Source organism: Typopeltis vanoorti, chromosome 23 (genome assembly GCF_054136105.1).
Source record: "Typopeltis vanoorti isolate ZY-2024b chromosome 23, IOZ_Tvanoo_1.0, whole genome shotgun sequence".
Taxonomy (NCBI): Eukaryota; Metazoa; Arthropoda; class Arachnida; order Uropygi; family Thelyphonidae; genus Typopeltis; species Typopeltis vanoorti.
Window position 1 is genome coordinate 46497728 of NC_143571.1, and position 19165 is coordinate 46516892.

The 19165-nt window shown below is 34.8% G+C and overlaps 1 protein-coding gene across 1 annotated transcript in view; it reads left to right on the plus strand.

The window, feature by feature from the left end:
- The window catches only part of LOC150093819 (histone-lysine N-methyltransferase 2C-like), a 1065326-nt gene that overhangs the window by 270559 nt on the left and 775602 nt on the right, over positions 1-19165 (plus strand). The window contains exon 17 of the mRNA XM_090412524.1: positions 5362-5529. Within this exon, the coding sequence (XP_090268650.1) occupies positions 5362-5529 (168 nt within the window). The remainder of the gene's footprint in view (positions 1-5361; positions 5530-19165) is intronic.

The following is a 19165-nucleotide window of genomic DNA, read 5'->3' on the forward strand; positions in this document are numbered from 1 at the left end:
TAGGCCGAATTTTACATTAACATTTGAGGTTCCCGTAGGTCCGATAATTTTATGAACGTTGCAGTGGAAAAGAATCAGGCTGACATCAAATTGAAATCAATAAAACAAAATATTTAATGCAAGGTTATATAATATATATACATAAGCATACTTTGGATACAAGGTAATGCAAAATTAACTCAGTTCAACTACACATAACATTCACTTAACTTTTGGTAATAAAAACTCAGCTTCAAAATCTAATTTCTCCTTAATAGGCAGAGATAATTCTAAAGTTCTTTACCACTGAAATTCACAGCAAATATTTTAAAAGTTGTATTCTTTATCTGTCCCTTAGTCAGAAATCATAAAGCTCAGTCAAGAGATAGCTATCATCTTAAGGGGGGGGAAGACTATTAATCTTCTAGCTTCTGCTAATTTCAGCATAAACACCACAGTTAATGTTAGGATTTAACAGAAGGAGATAACTTCACTCTAAAATGCTATAAAGTACAACTATTCTTACTGGAATAAATATTTGCACATATTATTCACTGAGGTACACTTGAAACTTTTGATTAACTACTACACTGGAGCTACACAATTCTAAAATAATCTTCTTTAAACTAACTTAATCTTTAATTTCAGCACATCACATATGCAGACACACTTGCACTAGAAAATTCACGTATTCCTCACATACTACTTTGCAATAGAAACAGCTTTCCACTCATCTTCCTTGAAAGCACTGGAATACAACATTAACTTCAGAATTCCATATCAATATTCTGAGTTGTCAATTTACAATTCGATCCTTCGTAATCTGATTACATTTGTACTAATCTTTGTACTACAGCCTTTTACTTAACTCCGTGCTGCTAATAAATTATTTCCTCATCTCTATTGTACTGTTCTCAGTGCATTACTGTGCTGAGTGCTCCAATTGTACTGTCCCTAGTTCTAGTGCTGACTGACTGCCAACTAACTGCTCCTGTTTTTCCCCTTGCTTTCTGTTTTTATATCTTTCACTCCTTTTTCCTGCCAAAACTTGTTCTCACCCTCTAGCTTGTATCAATTCCATCTCATGTCCATAACTCACGTGCTACTACGCTCACGCTTTCTACTTTTAACTCCGTCTCCATGACAACAATTAGAGCAATGCATAAGCATTACATAACATTATACCTTTACATACAGAAACTAAATAAAAGGATATTTTTCAATTCAAATAATATATAATTAAATATGATGAATACAAATTCTTCTACTATTAATATAGGAATAAATAAAATAATCTGAACGTTATTTTTATACAGAGTCCTATCCATTATTAATACATATCTTAGATTAATTAATTAAATAAAAAACTCAAAGGTAATTATATGAATAAATAGTTTATAACAAGAGATTTACATTAAATAATATTTACAATTGTAGCCTTTGCCATGGTGGATTATGTTGGATTCTTAAAGGAGTATTAATAATTTTAATTTCTCTTCATTCAGAATCCAACAGAAGTTTCAGAAATGATGTTAATGAGCTGCTTCAATCTCACACTATGGAACTCTCACCCAATGATCTCCTTGAATTAGAGGAACAAGAAAGAAACGAAGAAGAAAAAGACCATGACGATAATTAATATGAAGCTTCAACTCAGCTAGAAGAAGCATTTAAACTTCTTGAAAAAGCTCAAGCAATCTTTGAATCAATTAGAACCAATAAGAACCTTAAAGGAAATAACTCTAAACAGCACAAAAAAGGTTAACATATGCATTTCAACGTTAATGCATTGATATTTATGTATTTAAAAACATTCTGTCTCTGACTTCATTGTTGGGCGTACATGTGCCCTCATAATCTCGTGTATGCCAATATTGGATAGGTGCAGTGACAGTCAGATAGGTTATAACTTAGGTTATTATTGAGATGTTTAGGATTGAGAGTGATTTCTTTAGATTCTACTATCTTTCTCTCTAATTCATCGTAAGAATGGAAAATATTAGTAGACTTGTCCCATAGTACTGGATGAGTGTAGTTCTCTTTATTAGAATTTGCAGAAAACAGAACATGCTAGACAGAGCACTGGCTCTTGTTCTCCTGTAACTTATGTCTCCTTCTATGTTCTTCGATGCATAGCCCAATGGATTTCTCTGTCTGGCCTAAGTATGGTTTATCACAATTGCACCAAATCTGGTAGACACTGGGATACTTTAGATTGTTATGTCTAGGTTTAGGTCTGCTCAGTAAGGAGACATAAGAACCATCTATATAGAGAGCGATTGTGAGCACACACGTATGCCCAACAATGAAGTCAGAGAGAGAATGTTTTTAAATACATAAATGTCAGTGCATTAATGTTGAAATGCATATGCCAACCTTTTTTGTGCTGTTTAGAGTTATTTCCTTTACGGTTCTTATTGGTTGTTTCTTTTATTTTTTTGCACCTGAAGAAGTCTGTTAAAGACGAAACTATTCATGCCATTACTTCTTTTACTTCTTATCTCTGTTTCCCAGTCATTTAATCCTAAAAAACATTTACTTCAACCGAGTAAATCAGTCTTCTAACATATATTTATATATTTTTTGCCAGAAGTCAGGCTATGGCGAGCAGTTGGCCCTTTGTTTGTTTGCTTTTTTGTTTGTGTGCATGTGTGTAAGATCAACATATTTTCATTTTATGGTCAACTGTTTTGGATGATATTCAAAGGGCACCAATGGCATAATCTGCTGTAAGGTTGATAATAGCAACTATTTGGTTTAAGGTTATGCTAAAAACTTTTGTGAAGGTGTTTAGTATACAAACCAATCGTGTCACAGCATTTTTGTGGAATAGCTAGTTTGCTTTAGATGGTATGCATGTATGCACAGTTTGATGAGCAGTTGTCTTTTTTTTTATATGTTTATCCACACATGAGAGATACAAGGACCTGTATCATATCACTGAAGTGTGCAAAGGGCAGACAGGGATTAAAAAAGAAGAAATCTATTGACATTTTTCTTAAAGAGCTGGAGGCTGATGTTGTTGAGAAGCATGTTATGAGGAAGGCTGTTCCAGAGGACAGAGGTAGATTTAATAAATGAGGCACAGGAGAAGCAGGTTCAATATTCATTTAAAAATTTTATGGAATTTACAACCGTGTTAAAAAAACTTTTTTGACATGGTTGTAAATTCCATAAAATTTTTAAATGAATGCTGCCCACCGTGTAACACTAAAAGACAGGTTCAACGTGTTTACAGTTGTACTGAAAAGGGATATTTGTCAGCTGCTGCTGTTTTAACAGGCCTAACAGTAAGTGAAGTAATGATGTTTGCCAATTCACTGGAGCATTGACCATGGACTTTTGAGCATTGACTACCTGCAGAAAAGACACAGAGTTGAAACATTGAATCAATGAGATAGAGGTTGAAGGTGAGCATGTGAAGAAAGGATCATCTGTGAGCTGAATTCCTCTTCTCTGGACAGCATCAGTAATTTTTAGGGAGAGTATAATTTGGACATTGAAGGTGAACTGTGGTTGATCTAGCTGCAGTGGTGCTGAACTTCGTTTATGTTGGATTATGCCATAGATGTTTGTAAAGTGAATGTGAAAATGTTTTTTGTAGAGATTCTAGTATGTTTGGAAAAATTGGTTGTTTGGTTTACTGTTTGATGAAAGAGTGGGGACATGGAGCGAGAGGAGATTAACTTATGAACATGCCTATATAGAGAGCGACCAGTCTCCTTGTCATGACAGTGTCTCCAGCATATTACTACTTGAATTCCCTCTCCAGGCATGGCCTGGCAGAGTATGCAGCAGCAGAATTATGTGCCGGTTTGCTAGAGAGTCTCCTGATCTGTTAATAACAAGTCCATATACTATCTGCTGGCTGGCCGGTCAGCCTGTGTTATTACAGCCATTTTAACTGATGTATCCTTGGAATGGAGAAGGTTCTGGGTGTCTGAGTATGTTTTGCATGCCTTTTGAAGGGTATCACTTACACTGCATGGACAAGAGGTGGAGGGAACTGGAAGCACTGTGGTGGTGTTTCAATGGGTAGATGAAGGTCATCTACCATGTATTGGGTCTAGTTTTGGGGTTGATTTGACAGGGAGATAGGCTATCCCTGTCCATTAGTGGCCCCATCTGACCAGAAAGGTTCTTTGTACAAGTTCAAAGGTAGTGCTAATAATGATATTATGATGGATATCTCTGAATCATCTCGACGAAAGGTGAGTTAATTGATCTCATACAGAGGTAGGGTTTTTTTCCACTAAGAAACTCGGGTTTTTCGTCCTCCAGAACAGGCAAACTGCCCCGTGAACACACATCTACTGACATAGGACACACCAGGATGTATAAGGCTAACCACCTTATCCTCGAGTTACAGTTGTGGTTGCGAAGGCCAAGAATACTTAGAAAGGTCGTGGGTGCTTAAGAAGTCATCACAGCTGACTTGCTGTGATGACTTCTTTTCTGTTATCCTAGATGAAAAATTGCTGTTTAAAAGAGAGAAATTTGACAGAAATTCAGACCAAATTGTAGCAGTGCTGAATGTAATCTTCAGCATTGCTTCCAGCAGTGGCAAAAATTTTGGTTTAGGTGATTAATTCACAAGGAAATTACATTCAGCACTGGCTATAATTTGGTCTACAAAGTTAATAGATAGAAAGCAATCTGCAGTAAGTTTAGCTGGTTTGCTTTCTACCTATTCTATTAACTTTGTAAAATGGTGTGCTACCTGTGTTCACGCTTTACTCTGTTGCTAGACCAATGGCTGGCAATTTCATCTTCCTTTATCAGGTTGTACTGAACAATTATATTCATATGTAAATTTTCTTAAAAGGTTAGATTGCACAAGTGACCAGATGTTCATTCTTTGTAAGTTACACATATTTTATGAAAAGTAAAGATATCACTTTTTTACCTTGCTAGGAGTCAGGCAGAAGGTTTCTCATTTACTATGAAGCAACTAGCTTTCTCCATGAGAAGTTACCTGATTGATGGGTGACCTGTGCACCTGCCTCTCATGTTTCTCTGGACTTAAATTATTAATTTTATTTATTTATTTATTCTATTGTTATTAGTACTTAAGTTTTTCTGAAGATTCTGTTAACGTTGCACTGATGCTAAACTTATCTTGATGCTTTAAAGAATTAAGTGCAGAAGTTTCATTTTGCAGCAGGGTCTTGAGATTCTCTTATAACTGCCACCATATGTTTTATTCAGTTTTGTGTGAAACTACTATTAAGAATTCAATAAGCTTTAAATAAGAATTCAGCTATTTCAATCAATTAAATGTCTAACTTGACAGTATTTAACAGCTTAAAATCTTAAAGTAGTACTCTTTACAGTGTAATAATGCATATACTGTTTATTGATAAATATGGATTTCAATTTTAGGGAACATTCATAAGCTCAGCATCAGCAGTTCCTGGAGTAATTCAGGTGCAAGATGGAATGCAGTTTCCTCAACATGAATATAATTATCTTTGTTATCCTCATTCTAGACCCTTACCATTTGGAGGAAAATTTGCAGGCAAAAAAAGAATGGGAGTTGGCAGACCAAGGGTATGCCTGTATTTATAACATAAATATATGAAGTAGATTTAACATATATTTATTACTGTTGTATATGTTATTATTATTAAAGTATGGAGTGATGTATTTAATATTGCTGCAGTAATTTGCATGGGCTTTTAGTATATAGTGCATACTTAAACACATAAAAAATTAGTTTCATATGCAAAAACTACATGTATACAGAAATCTATAGTTTGATAATAAAAACATTTATCACACCTTGGTTTTAGTACTTCATTTGTTGTCATATTGAAAATGGACTGTATTTTGTCACATAGTTTATTAGTTGACTTGAGGGTTAACCTATTGTTGCTCATCATTTGTTACAAATATATTTACTGAATTTAATGGTCCTAGCTTTTAACATTCAGGAGTATCCAGGTGAGAGAGCTTTCATGTCCTATAAAACAGCAAATCAGCCAAACTTTTTAACATTTTTTTGATTAATGATTTCATGTTAGCCCTCACCATTTGCTTCACAAAGACCAGTCACAAAGGTGACTTTTAACTGGCATATGATATATATATATATATATATATATATATATGAAGCAATCTTGTTTATCAGTAAAATGTATTCAAAGATAATTAGCCAAAATCTGCATATATTTAGCTGGTTTATGCACAACTTCATTGTATTTATATGAATGTGCTTTACATTTCTTACATAATAATAATAATAAAATGTATAACTTAAATAGAGTTTATGGTAAAAATAAATAACAGATATAAATTTTGCAGTAACCGTATTTCACTTTCTAGGTCTCAGATTCTGGAGTATCTTCAAAAAATTCTTTTTGTTGAAATGCTATGATATAAAATTGGATCACAACATAATTATTTTCAGAAAATGCATTTTGTTTTTTGAATATCTTTATGAATTTATTGAAAATCATTGGAAAAAATGCACAGATATACAACTTATTAGGTTTTCAAGCTTCTGTCATATAGCAAATCATTTCCTTTTTCTTTCCTACTTGAAGTTGCATGTATTAGTTTATAACAGTTTAAAGCAATATCATATGTGCATAACTGATATAAATAAAGCATTTTGTTACCTTAATATTCAATTTTTGAATATTTTTCAGAAAAAAAAAAAAAGAAACATTGAGTGGTAGGGTGGGTATCTTTTCTTTTTTTCTGATTATTCCTTTAACAGGTATTTGGGTTGAAAATATGCCTCATCAATACATCATCACTGAATTTAATAATTTTAATCATATAAATCTAATGTAATAGGTTTATGAGTCCTTTTCTTTTCAGTGGGTTCAATAGTACCCTTATTTTGATTTTTATCTACCATTATTAATCTTGATAAAATGACAGTTATAAGCAATTTATAAATTCACAGCAAACACTGAAACAGTTGGTCATAAATCAACTGAGTTCCATGAAAACTGGACAACTGTTGATTCACGGCAGCATCATGGTGGACTGTGACGTGTGAATGTGGCATCTTATAAATGAGCATTGATCATAATTGTAAATCATGACGTGCAGATTGTTGTAATGCAAGGCTTTACTATATTCATAATGAAAATTACTGAACAAATTAAGACATGAAGTGTAGTATTAAGCAACTTTTATTAAAACTAATATTTCAGTAGCATATCAATTAGCATTGGCAGGACATATAGAAATGGTAAAGAAATATACAATTTGAATCAAATCATGTGTGTTACAAGAGCTAGTTTATGTGAATCTCCATTATCTGAATTGCATTAAAAAACAAACTTCTTAGCTTCTTATGATCGGAAGAACGTTTCCTTCAAATCTCATCTTACGCGACCAGAATGGCTAGTTTTTCCGTAATAATTTAAACTGCAAAGCAAAGAATTATATGAACTTTTGCAAAGACTGAGGTTGATTTTCTTTTTAATAGATTGAAGACTGCTGGTTGTTTTAAGTGAAGAAAAGAAAATGGAATACTTAAAACTCCTCATAAACAATATGACAAGTAGAGATAAGGTAATAATTTCATTTGGATTTCTATTCACAGATATGGTCACCTAACTACACTGGTAAGCAAACAGAGAGAGAGAGAGTGCATAGGATAATGGGTGATATGAAAACCAGAGGTGATCCCTAAAAACTGTATAGAAATCATGTGAGTAAGTAAATGAAATGGATATTTTTTGGCAGACCTGGTGAGATATGCTGATCAGAACACATCAAGGATGTTGAGAATGAAAGATAGCACAAATCAGGGTTGGCAGCACATACAACGGATACAAACCATCTAATAGAATGGTTACAAACTGAAATGCTCCACACTGGTTACTGTGTGGAGCATTTCAGTTTGTAACTTCAAAAGCTTTTAAAGAATCAGCAGAAATGGTGACGGATCCTCTACAGTATAACAAAAAACAAGAGTTTTTTTTATATCAAGTCTGGTCATCCTTGTCCATCACAACACACTTGCATCTACCAGTAGTATACAGCAGTCAGCATAACAGAAAAGCAGGTTTTCCAATGTTTAAATTTCTGTTATTACTTTCCTTCTAATTTTTTAATTTATTGATGCTAATTTCCTGATGAAGTGAAACAAAGTTTTTCATGAAACTATTTGAATTAAAACGCAGTTTCTATTTGAAATCTTCATGTATAGTTTAATACCAGAAATAATTAATTGTAGTATGTCCTTTCTCCACAGAAGCCTGAATAATGCTAATTTTATCTGACAATTTACTTGTTGTGAATATCAAAAGTAGCACAAATCCTATTAAGACAGACTCAGGGTGAAAATGTGGAATAGGTGAATGATATAACAACTTTGGGGAAGTAAGAAAACAGAAAGAGGGAAAGAGATCAAAATTCCTTCCTTCTGTTTTCTTACTTTCCCAAAATCTGGTTTAGATATGTTGATGATGTTTTTGCTATCTGGCCCCATGGCCACCCGACATTAGACACTTTCCTCAGCCACCTAAACAAACAACACAAATGCATACAATTCACAATTGTATGCATTTGTGTTGAAGTGTACCTAGAAACAGAACACACTTCTGTTTCTAGGTACACTTGTCACACATCTTCCTTCTGGTAGTCTTTCCTTAACTGTTTACCAGAATCTGACACATACTGGCCAATATATACACATAAACTCCTACCATCACCACCACCAACAACAACAACACAAAAACTAGGAGTCATTAATACAAAAAACAGGGCTTTGAAGATTTGACCCAATGAACAAACACTTAAAGATGAATTAAAAGTTAGCAATATCTTCCTAAAAAATGGTTACAGGCAAAATACTATCAATAAAATTCTGAACAAGCCCTCACTTAAGAACAAAAATAAATTAGACTACAATAAAACTGTAACCATTCCTTACATTAAAGCAATATCAGACAAATAAATAGATTACTGCAGAAATACAGCCTTAAAGCCACCTTTAAACCTCCTGCAAAATTAAAGAAATTACTCAACTCAACTCATCCAAACACTCACTCCCTCTGCTGAAGAATACCGTTTTCATTGCACATGTAATTTGCCTTATATAGGGGAAACAGGATGCACTATTCCTATCAGAAAAAAGGAACATAAACGACACATTAAATATAATAACTATGGTCAAGCTGGTCTTTCTGATCATGCCCTGAACACTTTACATAGAATCATCATTAAATTCCTGCCATGTACCCTCAAGGGGTGTACAGGATATGATAGTATTACATGAAAAATTTACACCATTACTAACTTCCTATCTACAATTTTCCTCCAAATCAGTCTGTTACTTGTCAAGAATCCAATGTAGGGGTGCTTAAGGGTCAAAGCTGTATAACTGAGAGGAGGCCTCCACATAGCCTTGAAAGGAATGCGGAGAACCTACCAGGGCTTCTGAACTAATGTCCAATCCTCACCTTCTCGTGGTGCACCCTGTTGGATATCTACCCGGATACTGAACGAATGAGGATGAGCTGGCAATTTGGGATTTAGCTGACAAAATTGTATTCTTATTGGCTTAAACCAAAATACAAAATGATGGTACAACATGACAAAATTTCATGCCGGCTGGGGCGTTGCCCGGTTAAACAAGGCCCTCGTTGTTTTTGCCAGAGAACCAGGGTGAACAGTGAAAAGTCAGCTACTGAACAATCCCTAAAACACACCCCAACTCAATATCACCAGAGTTGAAGATCGGTACTATCAACAAAAGAAGCCTGAATGGCAAAGAAATGGAGCTAGCTGAGGAATTAGATAAGTACCAGATCGACATAATAGGGGTTACTGAAACAAAAAAGGCAAAAAAAAACTGGTGAGACCATTCTGAGCAATAAATACAAAATGTTATATTCAGGCAATGACAATCAAGGAAAAGAAGGAGTAGCCATAGTATTCAACACTAAATACGAGGCTAATCTTCTTGAATGGTAAGCAGTCTCAAGTAGAGTGATATGGGCAAATATGAGAATGGGGAACTGGACAATAAGACTTATTTGTGCCTATGGTCCCACAGGCGGCTCTACTAAGTTAGAAGTAGAAGAATTTTTTTAAGGCTCCAGAGAAAGCTCCTGACATAATGAAAAAGTAAAAGTTGGTCATTGTTGGAGATCTAAATAGCAGAGTAGGAAGTGATTGTGAGACATACAAAAATACTTTGGGAAAATTTGGAGAAAAGAGCAAATCTAATAATAATGGCAAATACCTGTTGAATTTCTGCTCAGGACATGGACTGGTTATTACTAACACCATGTTCCAACATAAAAATGTGCACAAATTCACATGGAGAGAAGAGGCAAGGAAAAGACTCATTGATTATGTTATTGTTGATATGATATTTTGGAAGTGATCACTATTTAGTCATGAGCAGGATAAAATTGAATTTCATATTGAAAAGAATAACATGTAAGAAAGTTTTAAAGTGAATAAAAGTTGAGCAGCTCTCAGATGTGAGCTGTAGACTAAAATACACAAAGCTTATTCAAGAAAAAATGAAAGAGTTCGAGAACATGAACCAAACCTTGGAGATTCAGTAGCAAACCTTGAAGAAAACCTCGATCGATTCAGCCAGATGTGGTGAGGTTGTCTGTAAGGATAGAAAAATCAGAACTCCATGGTAGACACAGAACGTTAAAGAGGCAGTGAAGGAAAAGAAGAAAGCATATCAAAAGTTCCTGGCAAATAAGTCAGCTTGTGCTCTTAGAAAATACGGAGACAAATGTAAGAAAGCTAAACACTGTAAAACTAGCTAAACAAAAGTCATGGGAGGACTTTTGCAAGAACATAGAAAATAAATATCAAGAAGGTGGCAAAATATTCTGGAATTTCTTTAAGAAGCTTAGAAATGGAAGAAAGTGTAAAAGCAGTTAGAGATGATAAAGGTGACATGAAAACAGGAGAAAAAGATATCCTTGAAGTATGGAGTAATTACTTCGAGAAATTGCTAAATGAAACAAGCAGTGATAGCCCAGTGGTAAAAAACACTCAACAGGCATACAGTCAGGAATACGTATCCATATTTGAAGTAGAAAAAGTCATCAAAGTCTTTAATGTGGAATGGCAGCAGGAGTAGATGATATTCGACCAGAAATGCTTGAATATGGTGGTATAAAAGCCTTACAGTGGCTGTACTGCATATTTCAGAAGGCATGGACAGAGCGACGAATTCCTGATGATTGGAGTAGTGCTCTCATAGTACCCATATATAAAAAGGGAAATAAAACTGAATGTGAGAATTACAGAGGTATTTCCCTACTGAGTGTTCCTGGTACGATTTATGCTAGTATACTTGAGAAACGGTTGAGAAGAATTGTGGAAGAAAAGTTGGTGAAGAACATATAGAATTCAGGCTATATAGAGGTTGTCAGGATCAGATCTTCACTTTACGACAAGTAGTTGAGAAATCATGGGAATATAAGAAAGATCTGTATTTAAGTTTTGTCCATCTGGAAAAGGCATATGACAAGGTGCCAAGAGAGAAGCTATTCAAAATGCTACAGTTATATGGTGTCTATGGGGAATTATATCAAGCAATACTTAGTCTTTATTTGAGTTGTAAATCAGCAGTTAGGATTAAAGGAAGTACAGGAAGATGGTTTAATGTTAAAATTTTGGTGTGAGACAAGGATGTACATTATCCCTTCTGTTATTCATTATCTATGTGGATCACATTAGGAAGGAAAGCGGTATTAAACCTGATATCAAAATGTTAATGTCAACTCTTTGCTTTATGCGGACGATGTTATACTTCTAAATAAATCTGCTACCAGTCTGCAAGATTCCATGACTAAATTGAATAACTGTTGTAATAGATGTGGTATGAAGGTCAGTAATAAAAAGACAAAGACAATGAAAATAGGCCGAATCGTTGAAAATGTCAAGTGCATTGTGAATGGAGAACCTGTGGAACAAGTAAAATATTTCAGCTACTTAAGCACGATTTTTAGTATATGGAAATTAAATGTAAGAAAGCTGAACACTGTGTAAAACTAGCTAAACAAAAGTCATGGGAGGACTTTGGCAAGAACATAGAAAATAAATATCAAGAAGGTGGCAAGTCTTTCTGGAGATTGTTGAAGAAGCTTAGAAATGGAGTAAAGAATGCTGTAAAAGGAGTTAGAGATGATAAAGGTGACATGAAAACAGGATAAAAAGATATCCTTGAAGTATGGAGTATTTACTTCGAAAAATTGCTAAATGAAACAAGTAGTGATAGCACAGTGGTAAAAAAACACTCAGCAGGCATACAGTCTGAAATACATATCCATACTGGAAGTAGAAAAATCCATCAAAGGCTTGAAATGTGGAAAGGCAAGCAGGAGTAGATGATATTCGACCAGAAATGCTGAAGTATGGTGGTATGAAAGTCTTACAGTGGCTACACTGCATTGTTCAGAAAGCCTGGACAGAGGGACGAATTCCTGATGATTGGAATAGAGCTCTCATATACCCATATATAAAAAAGGGAAATAAAACTGAATGTGAGAATTACAGAGGTATTTCCCTTGTTCCCTTGCAAGATTTATGCAAGCATACTTGAGAAAGTTGAGAAGAATTGTGGAAGAAAAGCTTCGTGAAGAACATGCTGGATTCAGGCCAAATAGAGGCTGTCAGGATCAGATCTTCACTTTACGACAAATAGTCGAGAAAGCATGGGAATATAACAAAGATCTGTATTTAAGTTTTGTCGATTTGGAAAAGGCATATGACAAGGTGCCAAGAGAGAAGCTATTCAATACGCTGCAGTTATATGGTGTCAATGGAGCATTATATCAAGCAATACTTAGTCTTTATTTGAGTTGTAAGTCAGCAGTTAGAATTGAAGGAAGTACAGGAAGATGGTTTAATGTTAAATCTGCTGTGAGACAAGGATGTACATCATCCCCTCTCTTATTCATTATCTATATGGATCACATTATGAAGGAAAGTGGTATTAAACCTGATATCAAAATTGGAGGTGTTAATCTCAGTTCTTTGCTTTATGCAGATGATATTATACTTCTAAATAAATCCACTACAAGTCTGTAAGATTCCCTGACTAAATTGAATAACTGTTGTAATAGATATGGTATGAAGGTCAGCAGTAAAAACTCAAAGATAATGAAAATAGGCAGAAATTGAAAATATCAACTGCATTGTGAATGGAGAACATATAGAACAAGTAAAACATTTCCGCTACTTCAGCACTATTTTTAGTGAAGATGGTAAATTAAATATGGAAATAGACAACAGAATCAACAAAGCTGGTATGGTAGGAAATCAACTGAATAAATTTATATGGAATAAGAGAGAAATTAGTCAGAACACTAAATTAGCTGTATACAAGAGTATTGAAAACAGTGTTAACTTATGGATCTGAGAGGTGGGTCAGAAGTAAAACACTTGACCAAAGACTATAGACCACAGATATGAGAGTCCTGAGAAAGATTAGAGGCATGAACAGATGTCATCAATGGCAATATCGTATTAAAAACGAGGACATTACGAAAGAACTTGACTTTTTCAGCATCCAGGAATGCGTTTGCAAAGAACTGAATAAATTTATATGGAATAAGAGAGAAATTTGTCAGAACACTAAATTAGCTGTCTACAAGAGAGTGTTCAAAACAGTTTTAACTTATGGATCTGAGAGGTGGGTCAGAAGTAAAACACTTGACCAAAGACTATAGATCACGGATGTGAGAGTCCTGAGAAAGATTTGAGATGTGAACAGATGGCATCAAATGCAATATGGTATTAAAAAACGAGGATATTAGGAAAGAACTTGACTTTGTCAGCATCCAGGAATGCGTTTGCAAAGCTAATCTCAGGTGGTATTTTCACTTGAACAGAATGGGCGAGGAAAGATTAGCAAAACAAGTGTTCTCTGCCAGGTTGGCAGGAAAACGACCCAGAGGAAGACAAAGATATAGGTGGATGATACGGTACAAAGTGCTTTAGACGATAGAAATATAAGATCTGATAATGTTGGAGTCTTGAGAAGTAACAGACTGATTTGGAGGAAAATTGTAGATAGGAAGTTAGTAATGATGTATATTTTTAATGTAGTACTATCATATCCTGTACACCCCTTGTGGGTACATGTCAGCGATTTGATGATGATGATGATGGTTGTCGAGTCCATAATTTGTGTAAAATGAATGCTGATCAGCATGTAACACTAACGGAAAGGTGTATTAATATGCATTTTGTTAGTGGTCTATTAATACACATCTGAAAACATCTACTGTATTACAATTCCTCATGCACTATTGAAAAAGAGCTCAGCTTTAAATACAGTATATTCTTGAGCTAATAGACATTTTGTAGAAGAAATGATATTCATTCAATTTTTTGGGCAAGAATTTTGATGAGATCTACTTTTTGATTATTATTAGCACCGTGGAAATTTATATTAAAGTATTTTCTGGTGAATATAAGCATTTGTATATTGAAATGTCAATGAAACAATCGAGTAAGTCATCAAGAAGTAGGTTTATTTGGGTATTCACCCAAAAAATAATAATTTATTGGTTTCCTGTTCATTAGTGATGTATATCTTGATGAATCCTGCCAGCATGGATATTTGTGATTGTCTGTGAAAATACTAGTGATGGTGGTCAGCCGTAGATGGTATTGGTGTAGGTTGTCAAGGTTGGTGGAGATGGAGAGTTGTAGAGTAGGTGCCCTCCCTCAATGAGTGTTTGGACTCCCTGCAGGTGTTAGATAAAAATAATAAATAATAATAATACTATTCACTTTTTTAAAAGACAATCTGAAGTTCATCTTTAGACAGTGGCCAAATAATAATGATGTTATTCACAATTTTTTGTATGGCAATACCTGTGGAGTTTCCATAATTAAGCATTCTCATGTGTGCCACAGTAAAAAATAATTATTATTTTACAGATATTTCGTCTTATGTATTGTAAGACATCGACAGTGAGAGTGAAGAACAATGGTAAGAAATTTGAACAATAAAACAGTACAGCACATGTGCGAAATTTGAATTCCTCGGTACAAGTAGTTGTGCATTTGTTAAGTTAAACTATTAGGCTGAAATGATAATTAAATTATTTATTATAAAACAGTCTATTTAACACATTTGAGTATAACAATTTTCCCAACTTTTGGGATTGTAATGATTAAGGTGTGGTCTCTAAGAAGAGCTTGACTACTTTCTTTGAATAGTCTTTCATCTGTGTACATAGATCTGCGTAAAAGTTTTGTGTTTTTCCATTGTTTTTGCATTTTCAATTCCATGCTGTGCAAGCTCAATTTGTGAAGCTTGAGCTGCCCAAATTTGAAAGTCAAGGGAATAATGGCAAACAACTTAATAAATATCTCATTTATTTTGTTTTTATGGGATTGTTGGTGAATGTATCTGCCTGCATGGGTGGGTTTTCTATAAACTCAGAATTCTATATATTGTATATATCTGTATATATTTTATTGTATTGTATATACAATTTATTGTATATACAATATATATATATTGTATATATTGTATATATCTATAAACTGAGAATTCTATATATTTTCTATAAACTTCTCAGTTTATAGAAAACCCACCCATACAGGCAGATACATTCACCAACAATCCCATCACCCCCCCCCCCCCCTCACAACAACATGGTGTTATTAAGACATTATTCAACAGGGCAAAAATAATCTGTTCAAATGATCAAGCCCTGACCACTGAACTAAATCACATCCGTGACACTTTCTCAGCCAATGGCTACCCCCTCCAAAAAATCCAAAAACTACTTAACCCAGTTATCCACAACCCCCCCCCCCCCCTCACAAAAAAGATTACTCTAAATCCATCACCATTCCCTACATCCGAGGCACCTCGGAAAAAATCAATAAAATCTTAAAAAAACATGACTTGTCCACTTGTTACAGACCACATAGAAAACTGGCATCCCTTATCCACTCCACTAAAGACCAACCACTTCCCCTAGACCTACCTGGTATATACCAGGTCCCTTGCAGCTGTAAATTGTCCTACTTTGGCCAAACAGGCAGGACAGCAAATATCAGAATCTCAGAACACAAGGATTACATCCGATTTCACCAGTACAGCCACTCTGGGCTTGCAGACCACGCTCTGGATACTCGCCACAGAATAAGATGGAAGAAAGCCACAGTAATACACCGCAGCAAGTTCAAGTATGAAAGACTATTCATGGAATCAGCCTCGGCCCTTAGGAACATGCCAAACCTCAACAAATTTGGATGCATGAGACTGCCCCAAATTTGGAAAACTTTTATCAGAAGAACTTCAGCCCAAAAGCCAAGAACTACCAATATAGCCCGCCAGGGGGCACCATCAGGACTTTAGGAAAACGTTAGCTTCCTAGCTTCAGTTTCATTTGCTGTTATTAGTACTTGTGTGCACGTGTCTTTGTAGTAAGTTCCCAAGAAGATGGCAACGTGCCGTTTGCCGAAATATCGGAAAGTATATATTAAAGTTTATTTAATTTATATTTCTAGTATACGCTGTCAATTCCTTAAATATTAGTTATCATGTTTAACCAGCGTATAAGCCTCTCAACAAGAATATTTTTCAGAAAACAAAGTAGTCTGACCTGGAATGTCTTAAAAAATGAAGGGTTAGATTTGATATTCATAAAGCATAGTTTCTCAACTTCAAATCACAGTGTGTTAGAATATTCATCCAAAAAATCCTTAAATATACCTTTCCATGTTGTAGATTTGCTCACTTAGCATATATGTAATTCACACTACTGTTGCTAGATAACTTTTAGCTGCCATGGCTGCAGCATTTTTCTCAATGAATGTGAATTTGCAAAGGAAAAAGTTGATATAGCATTCCATAGTCTTGTTTTGGTACACCATAGAAATAAATGCATTAGGAGAATACGAAGTATAAAAATTTGTTGATTATTCATTAGCAAATCATCATCAGAATTATTTATCAGCAAGCTGTGGCTCAATGATTTTTTGTAATTTTTATTAAAAAAATGCTTCTGTAAGTTTCCTGTTTGGAGACAGATGTTTTCTTTATTCTGGAAAAAATGATGCTTTGGCTTGTTATTTTGCACAGAACATAATTTCTTTGGTATCTTCTTCTTTTTTCTCATTATTTTATTAAATTACAGAATTAAGGAATTGCTTTGTTATCAGGATCTATATTGCTGTTACTAGAAAAAGAGAGAAAGAGAGTGTGTGTGTGTGTGTTATATTCTTTCAGAGCAGCTTAAGCTTATTTATTTTAAAAAGTTTAGGTAACGCCCAGGGCTGCCGAGAGAAATTTTCGGGCCCATGACAAGTCTGTGATCCGGGCCCCACTTAAAAAAGTGCATCACTTTTGTTTAATAAAAAAAGTCATATAAAACATTAAACATTTATTTAAAAAAAGTGTACAATAAATTCAAAATTCGATATATTACATACCATACAAAATACGATTAAAAATATGATCAAAATTAAAAATATAATTTTAATAATTAAAAAAATCAAATTAATAAGAATACTTACTTTTATTTCTTAGCGCACACCCTACACTATACAGTTGCACACTTTACAAATAATCACAAAACCTTCGTCTATCAAAATACAAACAAGAACAAAGCGTTCTGGCAGGGAACATTACTGTGAATGCAATTACTAGCTAGCACTAGCGCAGCCGACTGCAACAACCTTGCATGAACGCCTATAGATGTCATCACCCGCTATAAGTACAGCGATCTGCACCGAGGGAATCAGTGTCTTCCGGACACTCACAGCGAGCTAAAGAGCATAGCCATCTGTCTAAAACAAATCACAGTATCATTCTCGATATGCCATTATCCTTTATCATTGTTGTATTATTACGAGAATTAAAACCATGCATCATAAACACAGTTATGTGACACGTCCGGGCCCGACGGTCGGACCCTTTTTGATGCTGGGGCTCGTGACAAAAGTCTCAGATGTCGCCCCCTCTCGGCGGCCCTGGTAATGCCACTTAGTGTACTTTTTAAATGAGAATTCTGCTTAACACAATTCATGTTTCATTAATCTTTGTATGCAAGTTTATTCCCATAATTACAAACAAGAAGACTTAATGCAAAATAGCTATTACATTACAACAAAAAATTCATATCCTACTCTTTACAAGTTGTAGGATATGAATGTGTCCATTCATTTAGCACATTGCTTTTAATCTCTTTTTCCTTTTAACCACCTTTTCAAAACATTCATCAGTGGGGTTTGGATAACATCATCAACTTCAACACTAGCAAAACATAGCTCTGTATTATTTCCCAGAAAAAAGAACTGTATTCCAGTCTTACCCTTGAAGATGCTCAAATCTCTGTTCAAGGTGAGATTCACATTCTTGGAATAACTCTTACCTCAAATCTCTCTTGGTACAAATACACTGCTTGGAAAGAAGTTAGCAGACATTCTCCATGAACAAGGTTCATCGTGTCATGTAATGAGTTATGTGTTTGTAGTTGGTATAAATTAGAGGATATGATGCTCCCAAGTCAGTTAAACTGTGTCTGGGTGAAATAGCTGCAAGAATGGAACTGACGGAGTTGGAAAGAGGTGTTGTGATAGGATGCTATGTTGCAGGTCTATCTGATCAGCAAATTTGTTTGGCAACAATTTGCAGCTGACTCCTTGTGCTTCCATACTGGGATGGAAGCACAAGGAGTCAGCTGCAAGTGCTACCTATGGTGGATGACTTACCACACATACTGAACTTGACTGTAGAGTGCTATGAAGGATAATATATAAAAACCGCCATTTTTAGGTTGACATATTGAATGCGGAGTTCTGGGCATTGACTGGAACATGAATATTCACAAAAAACATTCATAATTGAGGCTCACATGATAAGTTTCTATGGTAGAACTGCAATTATCAAGCCCCCACATTACACGAACCAACATGCAGCATCATCTTCAGTGGTACAAAGAGCATATACAATGGGACATAGAAGCTTGGAAAGCTGTGTTATGGAGGAACAAATTATGCTAAACACTATACTTACCAGATGGACGGCCATAGAAATGCTATATGATAGCATTTCTATGGCTTCTATGGACATGGATGTGTCAGATGGGTACACAACAACCGAGCGACGGAACAAAAGATCAAATATGCAATTCTATTCTGTTGATCTATTACCAAATAAATTTAAATAATATTTTTTGACAAATGAGTTAAAAGAACGGTATAAACATAAAAT